This window comes from Typopeltis vanoorti, chromosome 3, assembly GCF_054136105.1.
Source record: "Typopeltis vanoorti isolate ZY-2024b chromosome 3, IOZ_Tvanoo_1.0, whole genome shotgun sequence".
In the NCBI taxonomy this organism is placed as follows: Eukaryota; Metazoa; Arthropoda; class Arachnida; order Uropygi; family Thelyphonidae; genus Typopeltis; species Typopeltis vanoorti.
The window spans coordinates 43,407,270-43,422,629 of NC_143551.1; the positions used below are offsets into that span (position 1 = coordinate 43,407,270).

General features: G+C 34.6%; 1 protein-coding gene across 3 annotated transcripts in view; it reads left to right on the top strand.

Moving 5' to 3' along the window:
• LOC150108083 (protein Gawky-like) overlaps positions 1-15,360 on the top strand; it is a 328,768-nt gene that overhangs the window by 182,879 nt on the left and 130,529 nt on the right. For 2 of the 3 annotated variants that reach the window (XM_090390597.1, XM_090390595.1), the window contains exons 7-8: positions 4,683-4,757; positions 15,286-15,343. In XM_090390597.1, the coding sequence (XP_090246723.1) occupies positions 4,683-4,757; positions 15,286-15,343 (133 nt within the window). The remainder of the gene's footprint in view (positions 1-4,682; positions 4,758-15,285; positions 15,344-15,360) is intronic. The other variant, XM_090390598.1, reaches the window with a different exon arrangement.

Here is a 15,360-nt window from a genome sequence, read left to right on the forward strand (position 1 = left end):
TGTTCTCAAACTCTTTCATTTTTTCTTCAATAATCTTTGTGTATTTTAGTCTACAGTTCACATCTGAGAGCTGCTTAACTTTTATTCGCTTTAAAACTTTCCTACATGTTATTCTTTTCAGTATGAAATTCAATTTTATCCTATTCAAGACTAAATAGTGATTGCTTCCAATTTCAAATCCTCTGTACACTCTGGTGTTCTGCACCAGGAAGAAAACATCACTATCAACAATAACATAGTCAATGAGACTTTTCTTATTCCTTGCCTCTTCTCTCCATGTAAATTTGTGCACATTTTTATGTCAGAACATGGTGTTAGTAATAACCAGTCCATGTCCTTGGCAAATACCTGTTGGATTTCTGCTATTATTATTGGCTTTGCTCTTTTCTCCAAATTTTCCCAAAATATTTTTTGTATGTCTGACAATCATTTCCTACTCTGCTATTTAGGACCAACTTTTCCTTTTTCATTGTGTCAGTTGCTTTTTCTAAAGCATCAAAAAATTCTTCCACTTCTACCTTAGTAGAATCTTCTGTGGGATTATCGGCACAAATAAGTCTCATTGTCCAATTCTCCATTCTGATATTTGCCCACATCACTCTACTTGAGACTGCCTGCCATTCAAGAAGATTAGCCTCATATTTTCTGTTGAATACTATGGCTACTCCTTATTTTCCTTGATTGTCATTTCCTGAATATAACATTTTTTATTTATTGTTCAGAAAGATCTCACCAGTTTTTGGCTTTTTTGTTTCAGTCACCCGTATTATGTCGATCTGGTACTTATCTAATTCCTCAGCTAGCTCCATTTCTTTGCCATTCCGGCTTGTTATGTTGATAGTACTGATCTTTAACTCTGGTGATGTTGAGTTGGGGTGTGTTTTCAGATTTGTTCCAGTAGCTGACTTTTCGCTGTTCGCCCTGGTTCCCTGACGAAAAGAACGGGGCCCTTGTTTAACTGGGCGATGCCCCAGCCGGCATGAAATTTTGTCATGTTGTATCATTATTTTTGTTTAACCAATAGAAATATAGTTTGGTCGGCTAAATCCCAAATTGCCTTCCCATCCTTGTTCATTCAGTATCCATGTAGATACCCAACAGAGTGCACCACGAGAAGGTGAGGATTTGACATTAGGTCAGAAGCCCTGGTCGGTTCTCTACATTCCTTTAAAGGCTATGTGGAGGTCTCCTCTCAGTTATACAGCTTTGACTCTTAAGCACCCCGCTTTTAAACATGACTCGGCCAAAGCACATTATATGAAATGTCAGTCAAAAATCTTGGATCCATTTTTCATCATTGGATCATGATGGATGTGTTATTTCTGATCCCAAAGCTATTACCAGACACTTTTGGGTAAAAATTTTGCCACCATCTCAACAACAGCTGCATATCCTCCTCAATTTTTAATATTAAAGAGCAGCAAGAGAAATAGTTGCTAAATTTTTTTACCAAAAGTCTTGAGCCATACAATCGGTATTGTTAAGGAAGAACTAAGAAGCGCTCTTTTGTTTCACCGCAGTGCAGTTGGTCCCAGTTACATCCATTATCAATGATAAAACTTTTTCCATCATCTGTGTATCTCTTCTCAATATACAATGGAATACTTAGAGGCAGAGTCTCCAGATTTTTGGCATTACTCAATTGTCATTGCTATCCCAAAACTCAGAATGGATTCAACACAAGCAAACAATTATCGACCTTTTTACTCTGACCAGCTGTCAGAGTAAAATGGTTAGTGCCAGACCTCTCTAGTATTTAGAAAGCAGTGATCTCTGCAATACACAGTGTAGTCAGCAAAGGTTGGTCAGTTGGTAGAGCATCTGCTACTAATGGCTTACGAAAAAAGTTAAGCAAGTTAGTAGTTGGAAGTGGATAATTGTTCGATGCTGTTGGCACACACTCTCTCTCTCTCGATGAGTCTTTGGACTCCCTAGAGGTGTCACATAATAATCTTCATAGGCATCATTCATCTTTGTACCATTTGGTCCTTTTAGAGACATGTATAAGAGATGCATTCTATGATACAGCTGGAAATATGGCATATTAAAAGATGTCTATAATGTAGGTCTCAGAGGGTACCTACCTGTATTTATAAAAAAACTTTGTCTTGCTGATCCTTCCAAGTCGCAATGGGAAATACGCTATCTTAGCTATATCATCAAAAAAGACTTTTAAATGTATCACATTTTGCCATCAAAGTTAACTCAGTCACTGAACAGCTTTTGAAACCCCACTGTAATCAATGCCCTTATGTTGATGACTTCACAGTTTACTGTCACTCTTGTAACATGATAATTTAAAGATAACTTCAGCAAGCAATTCATCTTGTCTCTCCATTGGTCTTAATAATGGTTTCAGGTTTTCAGCTGAAAAAAGTGTTTATACTTTTTATGCTACATTTTCTAAACTTTTTGGACATAACATATTATTTAGTAATTTATCTCTTTATGACTGTTTATTAATACCGTATGTACTGCTGTAACCTTTCTTATGAACGTCCTTGCATCAATTAACCATAAATCAATCAGCCAATTTGTTTAGTTCAGTTTATCGTTTTTCACTTTTTACAGTCCCCTGCGTTTTTTGAATTCTTATAGATTGATTATAACTTATCTCCATAAGTATTAATCACGTTTTTTGTAGTTCCACAGTTATGAACTTCAGCATCATTCTCAAAACTGCTTATTAAAACTTAGTTCTAAAATTTAATCATTTGTAATGGAAGATTTACAAAGAATAACATAAATAATTGTAACTATCTTTATTGTTAATCTTAAATATCTACTTGGGTGATAGATACATGGCATTACATCATTCATAAATGTTATCAACTCTTTACTATATCCATCTAGTAGTGACTGCAACAAGATCAGTTTTTTGTAGTAAATTTTCTATAGTGGTTTTTGGTGTAATGAAAGTGAATTTATTATTTTGTGTGTCCAGATATTTTAAAGGCTATAATTGAGATTTTTATTACTATTAAAGTGTCAGTCCTAACTCATTTTGATCCCCTTCCCCTGCCTCCGATGCTGATAGTTTTTTGTTTGAATAGTTCCAGTGAATTCCTGATTAGTAGTTCTTCCATGTTTTTGACAGTTTTTTCAAGATGCTGTTTTATGATGATGTTTCAAGATGATATTTTACATTTAGAGGAGTTTAATTCTATCTTATCTGTTTGAATCATCATCATCAGTCGTTTTCTGTTCACTGCTGGGTGAAGGCCTCTTCCAATGTCCTCCATTCATTTCTATCTTGAGCCTTTCTATGCCACTGAGTTCCTGCTATCTCTCCCACTGTCTCTTTCGCCTTCCTATAGCTTTTTCCATCTGTAGCATACCATTCTGATATCAACTTTGTCCATTGCCATTTCGATCTTTTAATGGCAGTTATGTTTCTCACCCTAGTCTCGGTTCTGATTCAATATTGCGCTTTCTGTCTAGAACGTTAAATCTGAGTAATGACCTTTCCATTTTCCTCTGTATAATCCTCAACTTGGTCAATTTTTTTAGTCAAAGTCCATTTTTCACTATATGTCATAACTGGAAGTATACAACTATTGAATAGTTTTCTTTTAAGACAGATTGGAGTGTTTCCTTTGAGTTCTTCACAGTGTTTTTCAAAAGCTATCCAATCAAGTTGAATTCTACGTATAATTTCTTTTTTTTTAATAGTCGCCCTCTACTGTGATCTTTTGTCTTCAATAAAACTTCATTTCCTGATGTTCCATTTGTACTGGCTTTTTTGGTAATGTATTTATTATACATTATCTTTGTTTTGTCTTTGTTCATATTTAATCCTTACTTTTTATTTTCTGCATCCAATTCAGTGCTCATTTGTTGAAGTTTTTCTGCAGAGTTTCCTAAATAAACAATATCATCGGTAAATTACCATAATTCCTCTATTTTCCCAATCCAAGTTTTTAAACATTTTTTCTTTTTCTAGGGCTGCTGTAAATTTAGGTGAAATGGCATCTTCCTGTCTAACTCCCTTTTTTTATAAGAAATTTCCTATCTGTTCCTGATTTTAAAGATGCAGTTGAATTTTTATATATGTGATTAAGTATATCAATGTAAATTTTTTCAATTCCTTGATTTTTAAGGGCTTCAAAAATAGCTAATGTTGAATTAGATTGAATCAAATTAGTCTTTTCAATTATCTGCCTTATTACATAGATATGATCAATATTCTTTTCGAATATTATTTCAAATTATCCAAATGCATTTTCATATATTGTTACCATTATATAAATCAGCATGACTAGGATATTTAAATAATATTTGTGTGTGATTAATACATAAAACTTAGATCGATATGTTCTGGTTATTCCCCAGATTATGGATATGCTCACTCTTATAACATGATTCAAAAATTTAATTTTGTTAAAGACCTGATCAACACTAACTATATCTGCTAGTAATACATCATTTTGTTAGTATGTTGTTAGACTTGGTAATTTTATCTAATACTTGAAAACTAATAGGTTACTTGTAGACTATTAATAATGCATAACTAACTTCTTACACAGTATCCTTTTTCTAGTCTTCTTTAATATTGGCTTAATTTAGTGTTTTGTTACCAAGGTAATAGTCATTGCTAATATCCAAATTAATGTTAGTATTTTTAAAGCAATTTTGTGATCTAATCTTGATGTGCATAATGCAGACATTTTTATTTTTATTAGGGTGGTAAACCACTTACCAAAGACCTAATATGGGCAAGCAAGCAGTTTCGCATTCTTTCTGAAATGAATTTTAAGGTAATTTGCTTAGCTAGATTCTTATTTCTAGTGGGTAACATAAGCTCACTTCTTCAGAGAATTTCTAATACACTCAATGGACAAAACATTCGAGATACCTAATTAATAGTGTCAGTCCTTCTCTAGCATGAATAACAGCCTGTACTCTCTCTATGGCATTGACTCCACCAGGTGCCAGAGAGTTGCCAAAGATAATTGCAGCCATGCCTGTTGCAGCATTGTCCACAACTGCACTTCAGACTTTGGTCCATGATACATGGATCTGATGTTGTGCTCTATGGCTTTCCAGAGAGATTCGATCAGATTTAAAACCGGGGGCCACTGGGTGGTCCTAAACTCGATCTGTTTTCCTGAAGCAATGTCGTGGTGGTTGCTGCACAGTGAGCCCGCATTAACAGACCATGCTGCAGGATGCACAAAGGCTATGAACATGTGTAGGTGATCAACCAGCACATTCTGGTAACTTGCATTTAAGAACCTCTCCAGAAACACACTAATGGACCTAATGTGTATCATGAGAGAATTCCCCAAAACCATCACAGAGCTGACCTGGCATGACATGGCCATGGCCTTGTTTTGTCGACACCATACCCACACCCTCCTGTCAGCTCAGTACGGCTGATAACAGGATTCATCAGACCACTCTGCAGAGGTCTAATTTTGATGGTCCTGATACCAGGCAAGATGTCTAGCTGTCAACAGTGGTACACAATTCGGCATTGGCTCCAATTGCCCATGGTATGCAGAATATGGCATACTCTTAGCTCGCTAATGCTGCTTGGCCCTCCAACAATTAAACTGGATGGTGATTTGTGCTGCAGTTGGTCTGTACGAGCCTGGAGAGTCTACATTGACCCCGGTCATCAGTGGCATGTGGTCGGCCACCACTTGCTTTCTGGGCATTGGCATGTCCATTGATGGTATATTTGCAGTAGACCCTTGATACAGTTGCCCTCAAGAAACATAGAATTCTTACTGCTTGGGTGATAGAATGACCCATCTGTCTTGTGCTGATAATATGTCCACGATTGAAATCACAATGATTGCTGCATTTACCCATGCTTGCTGATTGTGATACACTGTTGGGAAGTCCCAATGTTTTCCTATTTACCGTCTATGTTCAGTTTGGATGCATTTCACTTTGCACGCCAGTGTCAATTTCCCATCATCCCCATCTCTAATGTTTTGTCTATTAAGTGTACTATTTTGTTTTCTTCGCATATGGACTAAAAATATTAAGTGATACTTCTTATAGCGATTACATTTTTAAGCAGAATGTGTCTTTATTTCTAGCCAAGCTAAAACAAAGTTTGCAGCAAAGAATTGTCATTGTTTCCGTAATCACAAATCACAGTGCTCTTTCTGTGCTTTGAAAACATTTCTTAGTATTAACATACTTCAGCCAGAAATAACCTGTGGACTTGTCTGTTCAAAATTTAGTTGCAAACTTAAATAATAGTCTTAAAAAATGTATAACAAAAAAAAAAAAAAAGCATAACTAGTATATCAGTCGATGGTGAATTTACCAGTCGATTAGTGTCATGTATCTATTAAAAAAAAAAAAAAAAAAATCATAAATACTTGGCATTTTTTACTTGATCTATGGAGTCTCCATTAGGATTCAGTTGATCTTTTCAATAATCTAGCATGATTATTTTTCTACCTTCCAGATATTTATTTTTTATGTTCTTACTAAAGTCTTCCCATGACTTGTGTTTAGCTAGTTTTTACATAGTGCTTCCCTTTCTTACATTTTACTCTGTATTCTCTAAGAACACCAGCTGACTTACTTGCCAGGAACTTTTGATATGCTTTCTTCTTTTCCTAAATTTCCCCTTTTACTACCTGAGTTCACCATGGAGTTCTAATTTTCTTATTCTTACAGACCTCACCACATGCCTCTCTGGCCGAATCTACCACTGTTTTCTTCAGGGTTTGCCACTGAATCTCCAAGATTTGGTTCTTGTTTCCAAACTCTTTGATTTTTTCAGAGGCAATTTGAGTCTGTAATTCACCTCTGATCTGAAAGCTACTCAACTTTGATTTGTTTTAAAACTTTCTTACATACCCTGCTTTTTCAATATGAACTTCAATTTTATCCTGCTCCAAACTAAATAGTGATCACTTCGATGGAAAAAAAATGGAACTAGCAGAAGAACTGGATAAGTACCAGACTGACATAATAGATGTGACTGAAAGAAAAAACAAAAACAGGTGATATCTTTCTGATATCACCTGTTGATCAGGAGAAAAACATCACTATTAACTATAATAGTGATGAATACAGTCAGTGAGATTATTTGTATTTCTTCTGTCTTCTTCCCCTGTGAATTTGTGCACAATTATTAACACCATGTTGGAACATGGCGTTAGTGATTACTAGCCCATGTCCTGAACAGAAATTCAGTAGGCACTTATTATTATTAGCTTAGCTCTTTTCTCCAAAATTTCTCAAAAAAAATTTTTTTTTTTTTTTCTTCTCTACTGTTTGGATCTCCAACAAGGACCAATTTTTCATTGTGTCAGCTGCCTTCTCTAATGCTTCAAAAAATTCCTCCATTTCTTCCTTAGTAGAATTTTCTGTGGGGACCATAGGCACAAGTAAGTCTCATTCTAGTTCCTCATTCCGATATTTGCCCACACTACTTGATATTGCCTACCATTCAAGAAGATTATCCTCATATTTAGTGTTGATTACTATAGCTATTCCTTCTTTGCCCTGATTGTTATTGCTTGAATATAACATTTTGTATTGTTTGCTTAGAAAGATCTCACCTGTTTTTGTTTTTTCTTTAAGTCACATCTATTATGTCAGTCTGGTACTTATCCAGTTCTTCTGCTGGTTCCATTTCTTTTCCATTGATGCTTCTTACGTTGATAGTACCAATCTTGAATTCTGCTGATGGTGAGTTGAGATATGTTTTAGGATTTGTTCCAGTAGCTGACTGTGCTATTTGCCCTAGTTCCTTGCCAACAGAGGCTGTGCTTAACTGGGCGATGCCCTGGCTAGCATGAAATTCTGTCATGTTGTACCATCATTTTTACATTGTGGTTTAAACCAATAAGAATACAGTTTAGTCTGCTGAATCATATTTTGGGATTTAGCCATCCTCTTTTGTTCAGTGTCCAGGTGGATGCCTAACAGAGTGCACTGCATGAAGGTGAAGATTGGACATTAGGTCAGTAGTCCCAGTCGGTTCTTCACATTCCTTAAAAGGTTACGTAGAGGTCTCCTCCCAGTTATACAGCTTTGACCCTTAAGCACCCCTTTGCATTCAAAGTGTGCTTGAATGTGTGTGTGGTTATTAATGAAAATGCAAATTTTTAATTAAAAATAAGTGCTAGACTAATCAGCTAAGCTTCCACTAGTTGATAGTGCCTAATGTTTGAAGATACAAACACTAGGTATTATCTTATCTATTACTTGTGAATTTCTTTATGAGACACAAGCCAATTATCGAGTTTGCTTTTGAAATTGATGTACGTCTCCAACTTTAACGTGTTATCAGACAACTACATGAATTTTCTGAAATTTTCATTTAAAGATGGGTTTAAAAATTCTGCTCTATCATGCACAATCATTTTGATTTCTGATACAGCCTTTCATCTAATTCCTCGCTCTTCTGTGATAAAACTCATTAGTGTAAGGCCCCCGTGAATACTTGTCGACTGTCTTCAGGTTCACGTCTTTTTTTTTTTTTTCTCACATTTGCTACAATTTTGGTTACCACATTATTCATCATGGGAGAGACTTTTCTCATTAACCACTTTGGGCAAAAGTTCCAACATCTAATAGTAGTGGATTCCTTTATGCATTCACCTGGCTATGTTGACCAGGCCATCTGCAAGGTTATAATTGTTCTCACTTTAGCTTACAATTAAGCTTGACTTTTTCTTTCATTTAGTTGCTTGGTAAAGGTTTTGACAAAAATTTTGAAAGTGGCAATTGCACCTTGGTCTAACTGTTGTAAACGTGATGCATTTAGTATTTAGATTCTCTGGATGTCCTTAGACATTATCAAGTAGAATAACTTTGCTTGACACAGAAAGGAATTACAGAACTGTAAAAAGTAAAACTGGTATACAAGCAGTTTTTATTGACTTTTCAGTAAACTGGGAGATATTTATTATTCTGTCTCTTTAACACATTTAAAGATTTGTACATGAACCATAATAGTAAACCTATATTCGGCAGTCTGGAATCCAGTAGCAGATTTTTTTGCTTTTTTCTAGGTAAGATCCTGAAGATATTATTTCTCAAAACAAGCCAGCTTCATCAACATATTAAAAAAATAAATAATAATAATAATAATAAAACTTTAGCCATAATTACTTTTAATTTGCCTGCAAATTCTTATATAGCCATAAATTCATAATATGAATCTTTAGAGGGTATACAGTCTTGCTGTTATAAATACTGTTACAACTTCCATGCTGCCTGCAGTATTATGCAAGCCCGGTTCTATGCATAGCCAACACTTACAAGTTTAGCTGTAATAGCACTTCACAAGGTTGGAGTGCAGCCATTTGTTATTTTCAACATGATAAAATCACTCACGATCAGTAGGACATTTGTGTATTGCACTATTAACTGTTCTAACAATACAGAAGACTTATCTGACCATGAAAGAATAAGTCAGCTGTGCTCTGTTAGGACACAACATCTTGAGGGGGCTGTGAAGGTATAATTCAGAGAGGTCATCACCCTGTGTCAGTGATGGTTGTTCGGTGGGATAATGTATCGGGAGGGGGGTATCCAAACCTCTGCCAAAGTATATCAAGACACCGTTCTGGAACCTGTGGTATGACTCCTGAATAACTTGTTTCATGGTAGGTAGGTGGACCTTCCAACAGGATTCGGCCCTGCACACAAAGCAAGGACCCCAAAAAACAGTGGTTGGAGATGAATGTGCCTGATCACTTATCATTTGATTAGCCATTTGGAAGTCTTAATCTAAATATATTGGAATTGTGGTTGTATTCTGTAAGAAATGACACCCCAGCATCATCAGCCTGAAGGTGGGTTGGGAGCGACCAGCTGCTGCGTTTCCTTTGGATGTTGTGCATGCTATCTTCGATATGTTGCCTCACAGACTTCAGCCTCCATGCAATGAAGGCCAAAGAGTGATATTTCAAATATTAAGTACTGTCATATACACATTATACATGTAGTTTCCTATCAAAAACTAGACAATAAATATATTTGAAGAAGAAGACATAAATAAAATAAGCAAAAACCTAGCGGAAGTAATAATCTCAGTAGCCAATGAATTCAAAAGCAACAAAAAAGACCATAAACTTTCAGAAGAAACCTTACGACTACTAAAAAAAAAAAAAAAACTAAATATGAAATATGAAACAAGACAAAAAGTTAATTTCTAAAATAGAATGTGCAGAACTATGCAAAACAATAAGGAAAAAGATGAGAAATGAAATAAGATCTTATAACAATAAAAAAATAAAAGAAACAATTGAAAACAATAAAAATATGAAAATTTTAATACTAAGAAAACATTTACCAGTTAACAAAAGTCAAATAACTACAATAAGGAACCAAGAAGAAATCCTAAGCAGGTTAGAAGAATTTTCTAAAGAAATGTCCCCCTCTACAGTGATCCTTCAATAGATGAATGAAATATAAATAACTCCATTGCATATGGAATTCACTTCAGATGAAATAAGACAAGCATTAAAACAAATGGGAAATGTCCTGGTGAAGACCTAATTCACATAGTTTCCTCCCCATTTAATTAATTCTATGATTCACCGTGTCACAAACTTACTAATCTATGCCTAGAAGAAGGGAAGATACCAGAAAATTGTAAAAATTTACTCTGATGCTGTTATTTAAAAAGGGGACAAAGAAAAAATAAAGAAATATAGACCAATAAGTATTCTCTCTAATCTGTACAAAATTCTCACAAACAAACAAACAGACATTAACAAACAGGTTAACACTTCTTCTAGACTCAAATCAACCAGTAGAACAAGCAGGATTCTGTAAAGGCTTTAACACAATCCTATTCATGCAGTAAAACAAATAATAGAAAAAAAAAGCAGAAGAAAACCAATTGCCTCTCTGTTTAGACTTCATTGATTATGGAAAAGCATTTAATTCCATCAAAACTAATGGAATAATCAAAGCACTCCAGAATCAGGGAGTTCCTGAAGAATATATGGACTCCTCCAGGCAGTATACCTCACTGCAACAGCAACAATCCAACTGCACACAAGTAGCAATAAAATATCAATTTTATTGTCCGACAAGGAGACTCTCTATCACCCAAAATCTTTACAGCAGTCCTTCAAGATATATTTAATAATATAAACTGGACATACCTTGGTATAAAAATTAATAACAGAAACTTAACACACCTAAGATATGCAGATGATATAATTTTTGCAAACACTCCAGAAGATCTATATCATGAAAGCAGAAAAGTCTGTCTAAAGATAAACAGAGAAAAAACTAAAATCATGTTGAATCATCTTGTAACACCAAAAAACATAATAATAGAAAACAATTTCTTGGAAAGAGTCTTCATCTCATTGATCTAAACTGTGGACTCCAAAAGGAAATAAATAGAAGAGTTCAACTTGCGTGGAATGCATTCAGAAAATTGAAAAGCATTTTTCAAAACAATGATGTCCCACTCTGTTTAAAAAGGAAGACATTTAACCAGTGTATACTTAGTCACCTCATATGGTTGTGAAACTTGGTCGCTAACAAAAGCACTGGCAAATAAAATGAACAACTCAAAGAAAAATTGAGGTTGATGCTAGGCATCACATTAAAAGATACGAAGCTAGACTTGCATCACGGACATTCTTTACCACAAGCAACTAAAATGGGCCAGACATCTATCCAGAAGAGAAGATGAGCGATGGATCACCATACTAACCGAACTGGATTCCTAAAGAATGGAAACGAGGCCAAGGACGTCCTAAAAGAAGATGGGGTGACGAATTGTCAATTTTTGTTGGGGGAAAATTGGTCAACCATTGCCAAGAACAGAGAAAAATGGAAAGAACTGATGGAGGCCTTTGTCCAGCAGTGGACAGAAAATGGCTGAAAAGAAGATGCATGTGGTTTGTATGTGCTGAAAATGAAGTGATTTTCTGATAAAGATTTGTGCTGTTCAAGTTGTAACAGTGTTTGTGGCTAGACTAGGCACAGGATATTATGATGGTACACTACATGAGACAACTTTCTTTCGATAGTTTCCCTCCAAATTAATCTGTTATCTGACAGGACTCCAATATCATTAGTGTTATATTTCTCTCTTTGAATGCTACCTGGATCTTAGACTCAGGCAATCAAACTTTTTGTCTTTTCCTGACAGCCCAGCAAAGAACTTAAGATTTTGCTAACCTTTCCTCTCCCATTTCAATTTAAGTGACCATACCACCATAGATTAATTATGCTTGAATTTTCCGGAATGCTAACAACAATAAATTCTTTCCTAATATCCTCATTTTTAATATAGTTCTGTAATTATATGTTCAATCTCCTAATTTTCCTCAGAATACTCATTTTTCTAGTATTTGATAACTGTATGATTTGCTAACCAAGCACTTAGATCCATAATTTAAAATTAGTTTGAATGTTGTCTGTATACAACAGCAAGTCATTGTTTTGGCTAATTTCTCTTATTCCGTAGAAATTTCTTTGGTTGACTCTCTAGTTTTGCTAATTCCGTTGTCTATTTTGGTATTTAGTTTGCCATCTTTGTTATAAATTGTACTGAAATGTTTTACTTGTTCTGTAGGTCTCTTCAGGATGTAGTTGATGTTTTTAGGTTTTCTGCTTATTTTCATGGTCTTTGTCTTTTTATTGCTGATTTTCATATCAAATTTATTATAGCAGGCCTCTATAGTTCAGTCAGTTTTGACAATTACCCTTGCTTGGTAAAAACCTTGGTTCAAATTCCATATAGAATGTGCAGAATCTTTGTCTTGGGCCTTTCAATTGAAGGTGGGTTAGCAAGAATGGAAGTTGGCAGGATTTTCCCTCTTGGAAACTAGTTTTTCATCTCACAAAATAGGCAGACCAGCCTATGCATGAAGTTGACAACTATATGCACCATGCAGGCTGGATTAACTGCTCTATTATAAGCAGTGACAGGTTACATCAAAGCCAAATTACTTGGCCATTATGCTTAACATGGAATGGGAAAATGGGATTTATTATAACATTATTTCAATTTTAGTTTTGTAATATTGACTTGTACTAAGTTTATTCAAAAGTATAACAGTAAAGAACTGAGATTAATATCTCCAATTTAATATCAGGCCTATTGCCACTTCATAATATGATTCGTGGAGATGATGTGCTTGCTTGTCTCACACCTGATTTAACATCAAATCATCTTCCTATACCTTTTTCAATTCTGACTGCTGACTTACATATCAAATATCAACTATGCTGTGCACCATTTAAATCTCCTCTTGTCATATGACAAGAGGAGATTTGACAAAGGCATATGACAGAAATTGAAAAATTGAAAATTTTTCACATCTCCAAAACTTAAATACAGATCCTTATCATATTCCTGTGATTCTTGGCTCTCTCCAAGTGAAAATCTGATCCTGACAAATGCTGTTGGGCCTGAATCCAGCTTATTCATCAGGTTTCTCTTTGACATTTTTTTTTTTTAAGTCTCAAGTAAGATTGCATAAATCTTACATAGAACATTCAATAGGGAAATAAATTCCTCTGTAATTTTCACCTTCCATTTTATTTCCCTTTTTTTATTGCTGAGTACTATGAGAAATCTACTCCAGTCATCTGGAATTTAACCTTGTAACTAAGCCATCTGAATGATTTTACCACTAAACAATTTTTGGGGCATTTCTGATCAAATATCATCTACTCTACTTTTTTTACCTCAAGTATTGATATGTACCCTGATTGCATTCTTCTTGAATGTTGGATTAAAGTGTTACAATTTTCACAGTTTCTTTTGATGGGAAACTTGCCACCATTGTGCTTTCATCAGTTATCCTGAAGTATTCATTTTTTTTTCTTTGCTTTTTTATTTGTAATAACAAAGCTTTAATGATATATATGTTTTTTCTGATTTTGCTCATGGACAGCCAACTCATCGACTTTGTAATAGTTTGCAACCCACACTAAATTTTCTTTTTGGAAGCACTGACAAATTGCATGAGATTAAGCCTGAAATTAAGCATTAACAGTCTAGTCAACGTATAAACAGAAAAAAAAGTTGTTCTTGCTAGTCTCTGCATAGGTCGCAGTCATCTTACACATTCTTATTTACTGAGGGCTGATGACCCACCTATGTGTGCGAAATGCAACACCTATCTCACCATTAGTCATATTCTGGTGGAGTGTTAATATTTCATATGAGAGAGGGGAATGACATTTTTACTTATCTGGCCAAGCCCTTTATACACATTGGCAAATAATTCTTGACTTGAACAAATTGCATGATGTAAATTTTTACAAAGAACTAATTTATTCAAACACATTCTTATACCTATCTAACCTTCAATATATAGATATTCTTTTTGTACATATACTTTGTCACTCCTTATAACTATATATTAATGTAGATAACTTGTTTACTCATTTATCTCCTTCAAACTATTTATTTATTAATACCCTGTGTGATGACTCAGTATGACCTTTGCTGTCCTTGTGTCATAAAACCACAAATCATTCAATACTTATTTTTGCCTGTTTAAATTAAAAGAAAACCATTGAGTGAAAAGAACATCAGTAGTTAGTTGCAAAGATTGAAATAGTTTTTGTTTATAATTGCATACGTTGTGATAGTCCAGTTGCAGATGACAACCTGTGAGCTTATGGTGTTCTTTATGCCATACTTTCAATTTCTTATACTAACACTTCTGTTTAGTCAAGCTTTGCCGTGGTACCTCCAGAGATGTGTTGGCAGTCATGTCAGTTTCATTAGTTTTCAGATAGTTCAAAAGTAAATTTCTCCATTATTTTGCAAAGAATAAGTGAAAAAGCAATCAGATAATGTGACAAAGCAGATTTGTTTCTCTTCATAGAATTAATTTAAGTATGGGTTAATTTCCAATCTATAGATCAAATACTACTGGAATAGGTGTTTGGCAGGGTATCACAAAATAGGACATTTTGCTCTGAATCACACTATTAGAGCAAAATGTCATTGAATGTCTGGCTGTTTTTTTCTGGTTGGGTTTTTAAATGAATGGGTTGATGTATTTAAAATGGTTCGAGATTTGCCTTTGTCAATATAGGAGTGACAAGAAAACTATGCCACATTTCCTGTATTTCTTTAGGTAATGAGTAGTTCTTGTACAAAAGGAATCAGGATATGAGCCCAGTTGGTTTAATTATGATAGTCATTTCTCTTTTATATATGTCCTTCATCCTCAATACTGTTCCAAAGAAAATTAGCTCTAGTAAATGTTCCACTGGAACAAGGTTTGATATAGTGAGAGCTGACTGTTGTTATTTTTTTATTTTTTTTCATATATTGATGAACTGAAACAGACAATATTTTCTTTTTTTCAGAAAGAAGACATTGAAAATGCTTTGAGGCGTAATAATATGGAACTTGAAGATGCTTTAGGTATATAATTTTATTTA